The sequence below is a fragment of the Ochlerotatus camptorhynchus genome, unplaced genomic scaffold, assembly GCF_037179485.1.
Source record: "Ochlerotatus camptorhynchus isolate MF236.1 unplaced genomic scaffold, CSIRO-AGI_Acam_v1.1 ptg000383l, whole genome shotgun sequence".
Classification (NCBI taxonomy): Eukaryota; Metazoa; Arthropoda; class Insecta; order Diptera; family Culicidae; genus Ochlerotatus; species Ochlerotatus camptorhynchus.
Genome location: NW_027040870.1, coordinates 1,724,831 through 1,742,277, shown reverse-complemented (window position 1 = coordinate 1,742,277; position 17,447 = coordinate 1,724,831). Strand labels below are relative to the sequence as shown.

Sequence of the window (17,447 nt, the reverse complement as noted above, 5' to 3'; positions counted from 1 at the left end):
CACCCTGTTATTTCTTTTTGTTTTTAGTATTATTATTATTATCATTTTTTTTTGGATCATTCGTGACTTGTCCGGGGTGAGATTTAAACTCGTTTGAACCACCACTACGCCGGAGCCGTCCCCATAAAAGATTTTTACGTTTTTGGCTAATATAAAGGAATTTTGAAATCGTCTCTTTACTATCGACTAAGAAAGTGTTGACTGTATAAGTATCGGGGATTCCCACGTGCAAAAGTTCTGTTTTTTTTTGCCAAGAATCAAATTATTGATATGATTGCTGGATCCCGTACCTGTTTGAAAAAAAGAATGTTGTTCGGAAAATAAAAAAGTTATCTCCCATACCGAACGGCCGAACGCCGTGCAAAACATTGAAACCATCATATTTTATTAACATATTATTCAAAGTTAAAGGCTCACGCACACTGCAATAGGCTAGCTATAACGGCCTCAACATGTTTTCTTTACGACAAAAGTATCTGACATCTATCTAAGTCTACACTTTCACGTTCTTTTTAAAGATAATTGCATTGTACACATAGAGCATAAGAGTAATGCAAACAAAAGTGACGAGCTCTTGAATGTCCTAATTGAGGTACGGGTATGATAGTCTCCTTTCCGTCTTGTTAAGTGAATGAAAGGTTACTTTCACGGTCATAGCTGCTACTTATATTTTTCAAAAGCATAGGGTTGCTGGATCTATTACCGGCCTATGGCTGAAGGTGTCTGAAATTTTCTTCGTAAATAAGTGTTACTGACAGGAGTAGGCATAATTTTTTAAAGAAAGTTAAAAAAATTAAATTTCACTTATAAAAACGTTTATTTTTTTTAATAAAATACAAATAGGGTTAACTGCCCCATTTCCGGTCTATTAAGCACAACCCGCACTTAGTATTTCTTAATCTAGCAAAGTTCACCACCAAACGGAATGTTATTGTTACTGATGGCTTCCAAATTTATTTACCTTTCCGTATGTACCGTAAGATTTGATAAAGAGAAACCAATCGTTGAGATATTGTCAAAAGTCTAACACTGCTTCTTGATGCCAAACTCGGTCTACGGATTCTAAACTCGGCCTAACGCATTGAAACGCCATTGAAACGTCAATGAATTCACTTCGGCCTATCGGATGAAGATAAAAATGATTCGATCGGCGCTTCTTTTGTTTTTGAGAATTATGGATGCAAACCTTCATATCACGCGTTCTCATTGACTTCGTTCCGTAGCTTATTAACTAAAGTATCGTACCAAACGCCCAATTGACTTGTTAACTCTGAAATCATGGATTTATTTGAAGTTTTCTGCTCGATAGGTCCAAAATGGGCGATTAGGCCGAAGTAGTTCTCTACCCTATCTCCGGCTCTATCAATTATTTTAACGCCCAATTAGAGGTAAGAAAATTTGCTTTCGATCAGCTCAACACCATTTGAACACATCACTCAAATATCAGTGTGGCAACTCAACCCAAGCATGTCATGGCTGATGGGGCCTTCCATAGCTCAGTCGGTAAAGGCGCAGCTACAAAGCCTATACTGGAGAGGGCTAGGTTCGATTACCGGTTCGGTCTAGGAATTTTTCAAGTTGGAAAATTTGTCGACTTCCCTGGGCATAGAGTATATGATTGTACTTGCCACACAATTACACTAATGCAAAAAATGGTTTGGCATCGAAAGCTTTGATTGGTTTTCCGGCGATCTTGTTTTCCGTACTGAGTGCCAATACTACCGAAACCAGGGAAGCAGTTGCCACACCTGGACCCTACTTATCTACATCAACTCATAGACCGGGGAGCAACGGCTGTACTTCCCTTCCGAAGGAAGACGTGATCAAAGATTTGTTTAAATGGTTGAATTGTAGGGAATACATATGTGAACAATTCCTCTAAAGACACTTTTTTGATTATGCCACTAGGGCATACACAATTCAATTAAGTTCGTATTTTTTCTATCTCCGACCACTGTGCGCGTTATCTGCTTGACAAAATTAACACTCGTTCAGCTATCTTTTGACATCCAAGCATGTATATTTTGCTGCTCGCTCGAGTAAATGAATTTGTCCGTATTTGATCATTAACTTTTATGCACTCAAAATCACTGCAATCAATAAAAATAAGTAATTGTGAAAGTAGCAATATAATCTGATTTTAATTATTCCTCTCCTGGGAGATCCACAATGTTTTTGTCCATCTCATGTTTGTCACATGGTCGCCCTGGGTAAACCCGCAAATAAGTAAACCGGGAGAAAGTCGGGGAATCGAAATTACCGAGATAGATCCAGGGAAAGCCTGTTAATTTCGATGCCAAATCGGAAAGAAATATAATTCGTTCTCTCTTCGGGAAAAACTAAGTTTCTGGATCTTGAAAAAATGTCAAGAACCTTGGACTGGACTAGATTATCAGGATACAGCCACTTTGAGATTTTATAATGGATTCTACTTCTTCCATCGTTTAACCTTAGTCTTATTAACCGTTGATTGACCAAGTGATTTAAACGTTGTGATAATTGCGATTCATAGACTTCGGGATCTTTAACATTATCATAGTCACCTTGAAGCTCTGTGTTAAACATGAAATAGTGTGAATAGTAGGATACCAGCCAGTGATGCACAATATCATGCCACTCACTCGACACTCGTCAACGCATCAACCGACTATCGCTGACAGAACGTTTTGTCACGCAGTGAGAGGTAGAGCCATGGCAAACAATAATCACCAGTAATGGTCGCTGCTGATAATGAAAAACACAACGAAAACAGTGAAGACTTCTGCAGTACGATGATGAGAAAAAGCGAAACGACAGAAGAAAATGAAAACAATGCCTGCGCATTCCAAGCTTGTCTTGGCTTAACGGCGCCGGTGGTGTAGTGGTAAGCGTGATTACCTCTCACCCCAGCAGGCCTGGGTTCAATCCCAGTCGGCGCCGCCGGGATGTTCTGAGGCATAACATCTCTGATCACGCCTTCCTTCGGATGGGAAGTAAAGCCGTTGGTCCCCGGTTCATGAGTTGATGGGTCGATAGGTAGGGTCCAGGTGTGGGAGCTGCCTTCCTGGCACGTCGGTAGCATTGGTGCTCAGCACGGAAAACAAGATCGACGGAAAAAAAAACAAACCAAAGGAAAAAAAGTTTGTCTTGGCACGCGCGATCGTGTGAGTTACAAACAAAGCTGGCAAAATTAAACGAAAGTTGTTGGGCTCACTCACCAACACACTCACATAAGCAAAGTAGTAACTGTTTCAAAACGAGCACAGATGAGTGTTGTGATTGTCGGGAATGACCAGATCGGTGATGGATCACCACCGAAGACGACATTCACCAGTTGCTTTTTACTTCTTTCGTCAACTTGATTGATGGTCATGGAGAGAGCTTCGACAAGCTCATTGATAGGAATGTACCAAACGTTAATACACAGAGTTAGGCATGGCAAAACATTTACACTAATTTACATTCGTTTGATGCATGCATGAAATAATATAAAGAGAGAGAGAAAGATTAGTAATTTCCATTTAATTCCACTAGGTACCTTATTTGCTTATCCTTGACGGATACGCGTATTTCGTCTACAATGTGTAGACTTCTTCAGTGTCTTGTACTAATACTCGACTAAAGCAAACATCGCACATATATATTAACACAGGTACATTTATACTTAGAAGCTAGGTAAACTTAAATTTAATTTCCTGTAGTGGCAGGTACTCCGCTGCTTACTCGTTGATGTGTCCTAGGTACTAACTTGATAAGCCGTGTGTCCGTTTCCTTGATCCCTGATGCATTTTCTCGGTCACTTGAGATGGAATGACCCATATTACTGTCAAATTGACACTCAGGTGTAACTAAATAGATATTCCTAATTTTGTTAAAGTCTCATTTGCTAATTTGAAAGTTTAAATAGGAATAATGAACTAAGAAAAACAAAAACTCAGTGATAAGTTAAAAAGTTTAAAATAATGTGCATTTGCCACTAACTGAATCATATCAAGGTTTGCATTTATACAAAGTGTGTAATCGCATTGGCTTTTATCACAAACAAACAGACGCAACGCATCATTCTCAATCATCGCATTTAACGCTCAATTTGAATATTATCAGTTACACGCATTAACTACCACAGCGCTGGTATCGGTGGGGCTAGTCTAGTCAGTAAAGTCATGGTATTACCTAGCCGGACGCGGCGGGTACGATTCCCGGTCCGGTCGAGGACATCTATCGGGTTGGAAATTTTGTTGACTTGCCACACAATATACAAATTCATGCATTGGTTGGCATAGAAAGCTCTCAGTTAATAACTGTGAAAGTGTATCTATGCTATCCATGAGTTCCGTGGTGATAATTTGAATGAGAGTTTCGTCTGTTTGTCTGTGCTTTTGTTGCTTATGAAGGAAGAAAGCCGACGACGCCAAGCCAATTTGTCTGAAAATTGTGTTTTTATGAGGCTATTTGCCTTTAGAGCAGTTACTATTCCCTGCCGCTGACAGTACTTGAGCAAGTCAAGCGTGCCCCGTTACGTGGGCGGATCACCTTTTCGTGGTACGTTACGGGATATAAGATCTCACCGATTCCTAGTCCCGACTACTTCAAACTAGGGGGAAAGGATTTTTCAGTATTCAAATGAACGCATCTTAGTCCTTATATATTACTTGTTATACCTTGTTAATAATAATAAGTCCTCGGGCTGCCTGGACCGAGGATGATCTTGAAACAAGGAAAATGTGTTAGGTAGTTAGTTTTCATCTACGTGATTCCTAATCTTTTATTCGCTGTTCTCTAGTTTAAAGTGATTAAGACTAGAATTCTGATGCATAGTGTTATTGCTTGATTTTGTTGCAAAGGAATCCGTTTTTAACTGAAAAAGCGTCGTGCTTTTGGAGGGTGTTCGAGCACTCCTGAACAAAGGAAAAAAGTCAAGCGTGCCAGTGAAGGTGGGGTAACCCCTTCGTTAATCCCCCATCCCTACCTTGCTAGGGAGATTGGCAAAAGAAGTACCCGGTTGATTCAAATTGCCCTCGCTCAATTTCAACTTCTATACAATTTTTCACACTACTGTACTCTAACGGAACCATTCTATCCTCTTCATAACTTTCTCTAGCTAATAAATTCCGCACTAAGTCTCATGTTGACATTAGTAAAGCATTGTCCTTCCAACTTTGTAATCGTCAACTTCACGCATGAAGTAACACAAATCTGATTAAGAAAGTATGGGCCCATGCATTAATTATGTCACGCTAAATCGAGGAGAAATTTACCCACGCCCCTCCCTTCCTATCGTGACGTTTTTCCTATACCTAATGCATTGCTTGTCACAAAATCTTAGACCACCCATAATTTAGATTCATGGGGACAAATGTTCATAATTAGCCAGAATACAGTCATGGTTCCTATATATGGAACCTGGAGATAACGTACCGGTCCTCGAAAGATCCGGAACATCCGTAAAAGTGGTCTATCCATAAACCCCTGATCCTAGAACTCTGTGGTTTTTTTTCGAAAACATTAGGAACTGTGATATAAGAAAGAATTTGGGTTCATGACATAAACATGGACCCGGATGGCCATCGGACCGTCCTCCGGAAGACCCAGAACATCCGTAAAAGAGTTCAATCTATGAAACTGATCCTAGAGCTCCACGGTTTTTTTTTTCGAAAACACTTGGAGCTGTCATATATAAATTAATTAGGGGTCATGACATAAACATGTACCTAGTAGGCCTCTTCCGGAAGATCTGGAACATCCTTAAAAGTGGTCAATCCATGAAACTGATCCTAGAACTCCGCGGTTTCTTTCGAAAGCATTAGGAACTGTGATATAAGAAAGAATTTGGGGTCATGACATAAACATGGACCCGGATGGCCGTGAGGCCGTCCTTTGGTAGGTCCAGAACATCCGGAAAAGAGGTCAACCAATGAAACTGATCCTAGAGCTCCGCAGTTTTTTTTTTTAACATTAGCAATTGTGATATAAGAATTTGGGGTTATGGCCAGGCTTGATGGAGCCTCACTCGCGAGTTTGAAATGAGCCGAGCGTAGCATTTTTCTGAGGAGTAGAATGCCTACTGTCAAATCATTCCACTGAGCTTCACAGCTTGTGAGCGATGGGGGTTAAAATGAGAGTGAGGTTTTCTGCCATTCATGTTCATCTTTTCTATCACACGCTCTTACTCTCACTCTGGATGAACTCTGAGCTTCTTGCGTCGAACAAAAAAGTCATCGGGAGTCTCGAAAAGCGCACCGAGGTGAGGGCGGGTTAAACTCGCAGGACAAGAGTGTTTTAAAACGTCCAGTGAGTTTGAGGAGTTTCAGCAAGCCTGGTCGTGGCATAAACATGTACCTGCATGGCCATGGGATCGTCGTTTAGAAGATCTGGAACATCCATAGAATGATCAATCCATAAAACTGATCCATGAGTTCCACGATTTTTTCGAAAACACTATTAGAAATAATTTGGGGTCGTAACATAAACATGAACCCGAATGACCATGAAACCGTCTCCCGGAAAATCCGTAAAAGTGGGGCATTGATGATACTGATTCTAGAACTTCGCGGTTTTCTCGAGAACACTTCAAACTGTGAAGTTTTCGAAAAAATCACGTTTTTTTCTCAGTTTCATGTATGAAACACTTTTATGGATGTTCCGGATCTTCCGTATGACGGTCCAATGGCCATCCAGGTTCATGTTTATATCACGACCCAAATTCATTCTTATAACACAGTTCCTAATATTTTTTGAAATAAATTGCGGAGTTCTAGGATGAGTTTCATGGATTTACCACTTTGAAGGATGTTCCAGATCTTCCAGAAGACGGTCTCATGCCCATCCATGTCCATGTTTACGTCATGACCTAATTTTTATTCTTATATCACAGTTCCAAGAGATTAAAAAAAAACTGCTGAGCTCCAGAATCAGTTTCATGGATGAACCAATTTTAACCGATGCTCCGAATCTTCCGAAGGACGGTTCCATAGCCATCCGGGTCCATGTTTATGTCACGACCCCAAATTCTTTCTTATATTACAGTTCCACGTGTTTTCAAAAAAAAAAAACTGCGGAGCTCTAGGATCAGTTTCATGGATGAATCACTTTTACGGATATTTCGGATCTTCCTGAGCACGCTCTCATGGCCATCCGGGACCATGTTTATTTCACGACCCTAAATTATTTCTTATATCACAGTTTCTAGTGTTGTCGAAAAAACCGCGGAGCTCTAGAATCAGTTTCATGAATGCACCACTTTTACAGATACTTCGGATCTTCCTGTGCACGCTCCCATGGCCATCCGGGTCCGTGTTTATGTCATGAACCCAAATTCTTTCTTATATCACAGTTCCCAATGTTTTCGAAAAAACCGCGGAGCTCTAGGATCAGTTTCGTAGATTGACCAATTTTACGGATGTTCCGAATCTTTCGAAGGACCGTTCCGTTGTCTCCAGGTTCCATATATAGGAACCATGACTGTATTCTGGCTAATTATGAACATTTTTGCCCATTAATCTAATTTATGAATCTTAGGCCACTTGCAAAACCCATAAACACTCCTTTAACAAAAAAAAACGGGTAACGATTCTTTTCACTTTTGTATAAAGTAGACGACCCTATTTTCACAATCAAAATAATGTACAGGCCCTAGGAATTCTAGAAGTACCACTATATTTGAAATTCATCAAGAAATGGAGAAGTTATGCTATTACAAACTTGCCGTTACACGTTTTTCGGAGGCATCGCATCGTTTTAAAAATATTTTTGATTCTTCAAATCATCCCGGAGATCTGATCTTGATGTTCTGCAGACTCAAGGTATTCTATGATGACTCGACTAAATGTTAGAACGAGTAAACCTTCTTTGAGCCCTATAATGTTTGATATTCAGTTGAAATTCAAAAGCATTTTAAGTTCTCCAAAATATCCTGGAGCTTAAATCTTGATGTTCTACATTCCCAATAAAATCTTGTGCGATGTTCTGATTTATTATACAAGCCCGTAGAGCTTTGTGGGACCTAATCTTCATCATGTGAGTCGTAAGTTTTGGAATACAAACATTTTAGGTTCTCTACCTTGATGTTTGTCAGACTAAACAAGGTATCTTACGATGTCCCAACTAATCTTATGAACACGGTTAGCACGAAGTGCAGAAATTAATTCTTTAATTCATCTAGAAACTGTCTCGCCTCATGCTTGATACTAACACTAACTAAGAAAGCAGTCACGCTTACCACTACACCACCGGCGCCGGCTATTTTTTCATAGTCATAGGTGAACAAATATTTCTATTGCATCGAAATTTAGTGCAACCCAACCCTTTTATATGTTTACACATTCCATAGGTCCCTACTATGTGAGAAAAATTTATACCTTCTGTTTAAATTTTCTGAAATTACAATTTTATCGTGCATGATGACATAGGGTAGAGCACTACTTCGGCCTAATCGCCCATTTTGGGCCTATCGAGCAGAAAACTTCAAATAAATCCATGATTTCAGAGTTAACAAGTCAATTATGCGTTTGGTACGATACTTTAGTTAATAAGCTATAACGAAGTCAATGAGAACGCGTGGTATGAAAGTTTGCACCCATTATTCCCAAAAACAAAAGAAGCGCTCCCACCGAATCAATTTTTATCTTCATACGATAGGCCGAAGTGAATTCATTGGCGTTTCAATTGCGTTTCAATGCGTTAGGCCGAGTTTAGAATCCGTAGGCCGAGTTTGGCGTCAAGAAGCAGTGTTGGACTTTTGACAATATCTCAACGTTTGGTTTCTCGTTTTCAAATCTTATGGTACGTACGGAAAGGCAAATAAATTTGGAAGCCATCAGTAATAATAACATTCCGTTTGGTGCTAAACTGATCTAGATTAAGAAAGACTAAGTGCGTCTTATGCTTAATAGGCTGGAAATGGGGTATTTAACCCTACAATCATTAAAAGTGGGTATTTCGGGTTCCGCAAGGGCATCCTGTTGGGGCAGAGGTCGTCTAGAAAAAGTTGCTGAGGCTACAAAACCACATCAGCAGGCTTCTATGAATAGCACTGATTATTATTTTAACAACAGCAACCTACAACCTGTTTTTAATTTCGGAGTGTCCACGGAACATCGGTAAAATTAAGTGCGTCGAATATTTGATCATAGTATGCCTTAATTTTTATCTGCAACCGTGAGGAATGTAGTAAAATGGATTTTGTTTATATATCAGATGGTCACAGGCTCTGAATGGTCACCGGATGGTCCTCAGGAAGTTCCAGAAAATCCGGAATATTGATTGTGGCTTACGTGGGCGTACTTCGGTTCGCGTGTAGATGGCCTTGCAACTTTTGTTTTCAAAAGACTTTTGTGCCGTGTTTAAATGTTACGCGAGAATATGGAATGCAATAAATTTGTGACTTTTGATACTTTTGATATATCAACTAGGCACACCAAATTTAAATCGCTGAAAATCAGCAAAATTTTTACTGATTTTAGACTTGATGAAAGATTAGCAAACGTTCCAGCAAAATAATGCTGCTGAATTTTCCAGCAATTCCAACTTCTGTCAAAATGACAACCTCTTACTGAAAATCAGCAATATTTCTTTACTGATCTTTCAAAAAATTCAAAATTTTAACATTTGGCTGATTAAACTATCAAATTCAGTAAATCGAATTTTATTTCACTATATGAGCTTCTGTAAAAGACTAGGTAAAAGATCGTTGATACAAATATACGAATAATAAAGATAAAATCACCAGACTCTATTCCAAGTATCATTTATTAAATATAACCAGTGTCCTTACCTACATAATTTGATTTATTTGTAGTTTGTTTCTACCTCTTCCTCCTCCTGCGGTTTGACCGGTTGTGTACGAATACAAAAATACTTGCGACTGTGATGCTAACAGCACAGACAAGCAGACGTAACTCTTCATTGTGTATCTTCGTTCACGCATTTAACGACTGATTTGAATATTATCAGTTCCGCGAACTACTCGCCGCAGCACTGGCATCGGATCACTTTGACGTTTCTATAAATTCTAGAGAACTTTTATGCAATATTGTTTGCGAGTTGGCGAGCAAGCTTGTTTTCCGCGAGAAGCCCGAGAGATGTCGTTACTGATGTCCTATGTTTTCAAGAAAAACTTTTTCAAATAGATACGTCTGTTTGTCTGTGCTAACAGTTTGACAGCTAGTCAAAGAGGGTGTTAGTTTATGTTAGCTGATTTTTTCGGTAAAAATGTCGTTCACTGTTTTTCAGTAAAGGATTGGATTGTTGATCATGATCCAGCAATTCGTTTTACTCATAATGAAAACTTAAATTTGGTGTGTAGTGGTCACTAGATGGAAAGATCAGTGTTCACTCGGCTGTCGACAAAAGCAGGCCACTCTCGATCGTCTGTTTACTCGGCAGGGACCATTGTGTGGTACTCCTCATTGTTCTTCATCAGCAGTTCTTTTGGTCGATGCATCGTCGACTTTGGAAAGCAACCGTTTAGTGATGAGTGTGTGAGTGCTGACCACGTTTTGCGTCCATTGCTGCAATGGAAGCGCTCTGACCCACTGCCATACAATGAAACCACTGGAAGCGGCTTCAGTTCTGATGGAGGAGGCTTTTTGGATAGCGGAAGATAAAGTGTTTATTGTGTTGTACCTTTTGACTATAGTTTTAAGATGTAGAGTGACCAAGAATCCTCGGCTCTGTAAAGTTAATTCGTTTGAGCCTTATCAAATAATTCAATAAATAACAAAATAGAAAGATAACGGCGCCGGTGGTGTAGTGGTAAGCGAAACTGTATGAAATGCAATAGAATTGTGATTTTGGATATACCATCTGATCATTGGCTCTGAGTGGTCACCAGATGGGCCACAGGGATATCCGGAATATCCGTAAATATCATTGTGTCGAATTTTGGATCAAAGTATGCCTTAATTTTTATCTGAATCTATATGGAATGCAGGAAAATTGTGTTATTTATGTATCAACTATAACGTTAAACATAAGACATTTATAGTGTATAACGAAAATGATAACTCGGCTCTGTAAAGTTTATTCGCTTGAGCCCGTACAAATAAAGTAATTAATAAAAAAAAATATCAACTGGGCTTTGAGTTGTCACCAGATGGCCCACTGAAAGATCCGAAACATCAGTAAAAATGATTGACTCCGAGTGGTCACCAGATGGCCCACAAGAAAATACGGTACTCCCGTAAGATTTTTTTTTTAACTCTTTATTTGTTCCAAATTCAAAATAAATAACATTTCATTTTAACCTAGGTGCTCCAGTTACTGCAGTAACGTACCAGCCTTAATTGTTATGATATATATCTAAGTGTTTTTACATTGTTCATGTCTTGGCAATTCAGTATTTTAAACAGGTTTTTTAACCTGCATGTCAGTATAACTACTTCCGTAAGAATGATTTTGTCGAATTTTGGATCATGCCTTGATGGAGTACCTATGCCTTGATTTTTACCTGAAACTATATGGAATGCAGTAAACTGGTGATATTTGCTATACCTACTGGTCATTGGCTCGGAGTGGTCACCATATGGCCCACCGGAAGATCCGGAACATGCGTAAAAATGATAGTGTCGAATGTTGGATCGAAGTATGTCTTGATTTGTATATGCAAATAATTTATATATGGAATGCAGTAAAATGGTGGAGAAATACAGAAAGAGAAGTGGGGAGCAGGGGATTGTGATTCGCCATTCAAACTTGACCCACTCTAATCAACAGCTCCAATGATGGCTTGAACACACGAAATCTGTATGGAAGTTGCTAATATGGTCTTACGCACTCAAATGTTACCATCAATGATCTTATGTGTCGTTCAAGTTGGTGCAGCTGCTTCTAACAAATACATCTTATCAAATTTAATTTCAAACAGTCAAACACACATACATCCCGATTCTGTCGAGTTTAGTCATTAAATGTTTTATAATTCCGTCAAATATTGGTGCTTATAAAAATACGAACATTTCGATTCCATTTCAGAAGTAACAACACTAACGGAACTAGCAGCACGCTGTGTGGCTTCGTACATACCCTTCGAACTGGTGGAGCATGTCTACCCTCCTGTTCCTGAACAACTTCAGTTACGAATCGCTTACTGGAGTTTTCCCGACAATGAGGAAGACATTCGGTTATACTCCTGCTTGGCCAACAGTTCTGCTGACGAATTCCACCGGGGTGAACAGCTATTCAAAAATCGAGCGGTCAAGGATCCGCTACAAATTGGGTTCCACCTATCAGCCACCGTAGTGGTTACGCAGCCTCGGAATCAGTTCAATGTGGCCGTTACATTCGACCGCCGAAGGATTTCGTCCTGCAGTTGTACGTGCCTGCCGGCCGCGTACTGGTGTTCTCATGTGGTCGCCGTCTGCTTACATAGGATTCACTGTGTAAGTATTACTTGAACTTGAATGTGTTGGATTTTCAGTAAAAAATAAATTCTATGTATTTTGTATGTTGTAGCCTACGAAGGTCAGCCTACGCGCGCCGGTTTCGGAATCACTTTCTAGACTGCAACGTGATCAGTTGCAAAAGTTTGCTCAATACTTGATCAGCGAACTATCGCAGCAAATTTTACCAATTGCACAACGCCTGCTCGATGAACTGCTCAGCTCTCAGCCAACAACTATAAATACCGTTTGTGGGGCTCCCGATCCGACTGCTGGCGCTTCGGTGAATGATCAGACAAACTGGTATTTGGACGACAAAACGTTACACGACAACATCAAAAAGATATTGATCAAATTTTGCTTGCCAACGCCCATGGTATTCAGCGATGTAAATTATTTAACGAACTCTGCTCCTCCGGCTGCTGCCGAATGGAGTTCTTTGTTGCGTCCCTTGAGGGGAAGGGAACCGGAAGGAATGTGGAATTTACTGTCGATTGTGAGGGAAATGTACAGACGATGTGATCGCAATGCTGTACGATTGCTGGAAGTAATCACGGAAGAAGTGATGGCATGTGACCAAATTTTGGTTTGGTGGTTCAACATTAAGCTTGCGCTATTGGTAGGGTCAAATGGACATGGAGGAGGAAAGCATAGTAATACGCATTCGAACTCCAATGCAACGCAACATGCATGCGCTTCATTGTGCGATGAAATTGTAGTCTTGTGGAGGTTAGCTTCGTTGAATCCCGGACTGGCTCCAGATGAACGAGATATGCTTCATGCACAGTTTACGACATGGCACTTGAAGATATTAGACAGGGTAGCAAAGAACATGGTCGCATCTTCGTCACACAGCAGTAAACAACAGCAAAATCTGAGAAATGATGCAGAGTTATTTGCTGGGTTTAAGCCGGCAATCGAAGCATGTTATTTGGACTGGGAAGATTATCCAATCGAAGGCATAACACACACGCAGGACACGAATCCGATGTATCACTGTCCGTTCACGTGTTTTAAGCAAAATAGTGAGTCAAAGGCTGAATCTAGTTTAGGTCAGGTTAACTCTAGCCAAGCGGTACTACAGAATAATGTCAAACAGTTCCAACAGGTACCACATCACCATCATCACTTTAGTCACCATCATCATCACGGTCATGGTGGTCATCATAGTGGGGCAGTGTTAGCATCGGCTTCGTCCAGCTCAGGTGCTGGAACAGCCGGAAGTGGCGGGATTATTGTAAGTAGTAGCAACTGCAATGCCGTGGTTACTAGTGGTGCTAATTCAGGGGCGTCAAAATCTCATCATCGACGAGACTATCGCCACCGGGAACGATGCTATGGATCAAGCAACAGTAGTAGTGACAGCGTGCCTGATCGTCTGAACGAAACTGCAAGTAGTTCAAAGATCGACCAGCATCTATCTACAACGGCAACGACGATAAATAGTGGAGGAAATCGGTCCAGCATTAGCAGCGAAGGGTTCTGCGAGAACGATGATGATGTAAATGTGATGGAAGACATATCTGCTCCTGTTCCGATCAAAAAGAATGAAAGTAACAGCGAATCTTCAAATAGTTCGTCGTCAAGTGCAGAAGAAAGCGCTGCTAAATGTTCTGGTAATATGCCATCGGATAGCAGCGATGTTAACAGCATTCTAAATGACATGAATAACTACGATATCTCCGGTAACATAAAACTGTACGAAGTATATCATCCAGATGCACAACCGGGAACGTCAAGTTCAACGTGTTCTTCGTCGCCATCGACGGCTACAACTGCTACGAAGATTGTTCCAACCGAAAACAGTCGAACAAGTGCCAACAAATCCCTGAGCGAAACTGAAAAGTCTCATAATGAAGGAAAAGGCTCGTCTGCCACTGTGTCTAAGGAAATATCTCCTGATTCTGACAGACACGAACGGCGGCCATCGAAAGACGAAAGCCTATCAAGCTCAGATAGTCAACAGAACATTGATGAATATAATATGTATTACTACGACTCGAAGCAAGCTCAAGCACAGCACCAGCAAGAGCAACAGCTAAAGCAGCGACAACCGCAAGAATCGAAGCAACAACCGCAGCAAGTATTTTCCAACTTGAAGCCCACGGAAGATGCTTGGGATATACTGTTTGCCCGCGCAGAAGGTCTCCATGCTCATGGTCATGGACGAGAAGCTTGCATTCTCGGTGTTCGTTTAGCGGAGGAAATGCTAGCCAATCCTCCCAATCTGATGATTGAGCTACCGCCTCCACCGAAGAAGAAAGGTAAAAAGCACAACATAAATCCGATTTCGCATCAACTAAGTGTGCTTGCTTCAGCCACATTAGCAAAGTGTGCTTTTCTGTGTACTGTTCTCGCGGATAATTCAGAACACTATCATCTGGCATTCCGTGTGTGTTTGTTCGGATTAGAAATGTCCCGACCTCCAGCGAGTACGAAACCACTGGAGGTGAAACTCGCAAACCAGGAGTCTGATCTGCTCGCGTTATTGAAGCGCATTCCCCTGGGTCATTCCGAACTGAACATCATACGAGAAAGGGCAGAAGCTTTGCGAGATGGAACGCTAAAATCACGAGGTGAAGCGCTGCTACCTATCATGTTAGCAAGCTTCATTTTTGATGCACTGGTGATGCCCAGTATCATTGGTAGGGAGAACCGAATGAAGGTTATGAGTCAATCATTTAGATTACCCACAGATGAGAATCTGGGATTCGAAGCGGCTGTCGCTGCATTGGGTCTTAAGGCGAATGTTTCTGAAGCGGAACATCCGCTTCTTTGCGAAGGAACTCGCCGGCAACGGGGAGATCTGGCATTGACTCTGCTTTCGTATTACAAAGATGATCCCAGGAAAATTGGTCGCGTGATGGAAAAGTTACTAGATCGGGAAATTCATTCTCTGATAAAAACTCCTCTTTTACCATCGTATTACTCAAACAATCCACCAACACGAAGTCAGACATCACAATTGCGGATGGAAGAGTATGAATCGAACAGCCAACAGTTGTACGCCAGTAGTGATCTTCAGCAACCGCACCATGCAGGTTTACCACAGAATGAATTCATGGTTAATAGCCGTCCTCAAAGCAGTACTAGTGCCGAAGTGGAAATAGGGATGGGAGCGCTCAATTTAGGACAACCGCAACCTATGCCGGCAGGGCCAGCTCCTGGACCATCTAACGCACAACCTATAATTACGGGACCCCCAGGTAGTGTGGCGGGATCGGTCTCCACGACAACTACCCGTTCGAAGGATTCCCGCTACAAAGGTAAACGAGCGTATCCGTCTATCCCGAACCAACCGTCGGAAGCAAGCGCACATTTCATGTTTGAGTTGGCGAAGAATGTCCTCACGAAAGCTGGTGGAACATCGTCTACTTCGTTGTTTACACAAGCTTCGACAAATCAAAATCATCAAGGACCACATCGGGGGTTGCATATGTGTGCTTTTCAGCTGGGATTATATGCCCTTGGCTTGCACAATTGTGTCAGTCCCAATTGGCTCTCGAGAACCTATTCATCCCATGTATCGTGGATCATTGGCCAAGCAATGGATATAGGTGCCCCGGCTATATCATTTTTGATTGACACATGGGAAGGTCATCTGACTCCACCGGAAGCTGCAGGAATGGCCGATAGAGCTTCTTCTCGGGGTTGGGATAGCAACATGGTGAACCCAGCTGCAGAATTAGCACTATCCGTGTTGCCTCATGCTGCCGCCTTGAATCCAAATGAAATTCAACGTGCGATACTGCAATGTAAGGAACAAAGTGATCGAATGTTGGAACGAGCTTGTCTGACGGTGGAAAATGCTGCTAAGGGGGGTGGTGTATATCCCGAAGTCCTGTTCCAAGTGGCTCGTTATTGGTACGAGCTGTATTTGAGAAACACTCCCGGAGGGGAGATGGAGCCAAACGAACAGCATGATTACTTTAGCGTTAATATCATGTCCTTGATGGATTCTGGTGACATGCAGCAACAAGCGCAACCTCCTCCACCAGCGAATCAACCAGTTGTAGTTAGCGCAACACCTCCTCAGCCGTATCAACAGACAGTTACAACGTTGGCACCGATTGGGTTAGCTCCATACGGACCCTATAGTTTCCCTTGTCAAGGAATTTATCATCAAAACATTCCTTACCATGCCAACCAGATGCAGATGTATATATCAACACCACCACAATTTCAATACCCGCCACCACCACCACATAACAATCCCCCGCAACAACAGCCAGGAGGATATCAGCAGCCACTAAACACAAGTTATCAGCCTATTCAGCCACACCCGGCAGTGCCCCCACAGGGATACAATCCACAACAGTATCCACAAGTTCCGGTTCAGGTTCAGGTTCCACCGCCACCGCCTAACCAGCAGCAAATGCAACAGAACCTGCAATACTATGGACCCCAGGCGGTTTCTATGCAGCAACCTCCTCAACCTCAACAACCACCACCTCCGCGGCCGCAACCTGGGCATGGTTATCAGCCTTACGCTGTTCCTCCTTCAACTCCTCCTGTTCGGCAACGCCATCCCCATCAATTCACTCCTACTCAACTACGCTATTTGCTTGCGGCTTATAATGCTGGTATGCTCGCACTCGAAACTCTGGCTCGAAGAGTTCACGATGATCGACCCCAAGCGAAGTATGCACGTAATCCACCCTACGGAGAGGATGTCAAATGGTTGCTACGGATCTCAAAACGTCTTGGCACCCAATATCTCCATCAATTCTGTGTTTGCGCGGTAAATTCGATCGTTTCACCATTCGTGTTGCATGAAGTAGCCATCGAATCGGCTCACTATCTCTCTCGAAACAACCCGGCAGTGGTAATGCAGCACCTGCGTTCGGCACTGGCACCACTGATGCAAAAATGTCAGCAGATGTAAGTTTTACTGAACTACGCCTTGGTTGTGTGACTAAATTATGTGTAACTGGTTTCAGGTACATCCAATGCATTCACCAAAAGTTGTACCATTTAACGGTAGCGGATTACGAAGAATTTACCAGCACTATTCTGTCTGCGCGGAATGCGTTCCAAATAACGCCTGAAGGTAGTGCACAGTTCAAAGACTGGCTGCAATCTATTAAGCGG

The 17,447-nt window shown here is 41.7% G+C and overlaps 1 protein-coding gene across 1 annotated transcript in view; it reads left to right on the top strand.

Annotated features, from left to right (window-relative positions):
• Positions 1-17,447, top strand: part of Dora (Dorado) — a 33,109-nt gene that overhangs the window by 10,922 nt on the left and 4,740 nt on the right. Inside the window, exons 2-4 of the mRNA XM_065233022.1 lie at positions 11,950-12,356; positions 12,430-17,237; positions 17,297-17,446. Coding sequence (XP_065089094.1) covers positions 12,730-17,237; positions 17,297-17,446 — 4,658 coding nt within the window. The 5' untranslated portion in view covers positions 11,950-12,356; positions 12,430-12,729. The remainder of the gene's footprint in view (positions 1-11,949; positions 12,357-12,429; positions 17,238-17,296; position 17,447) is intronic.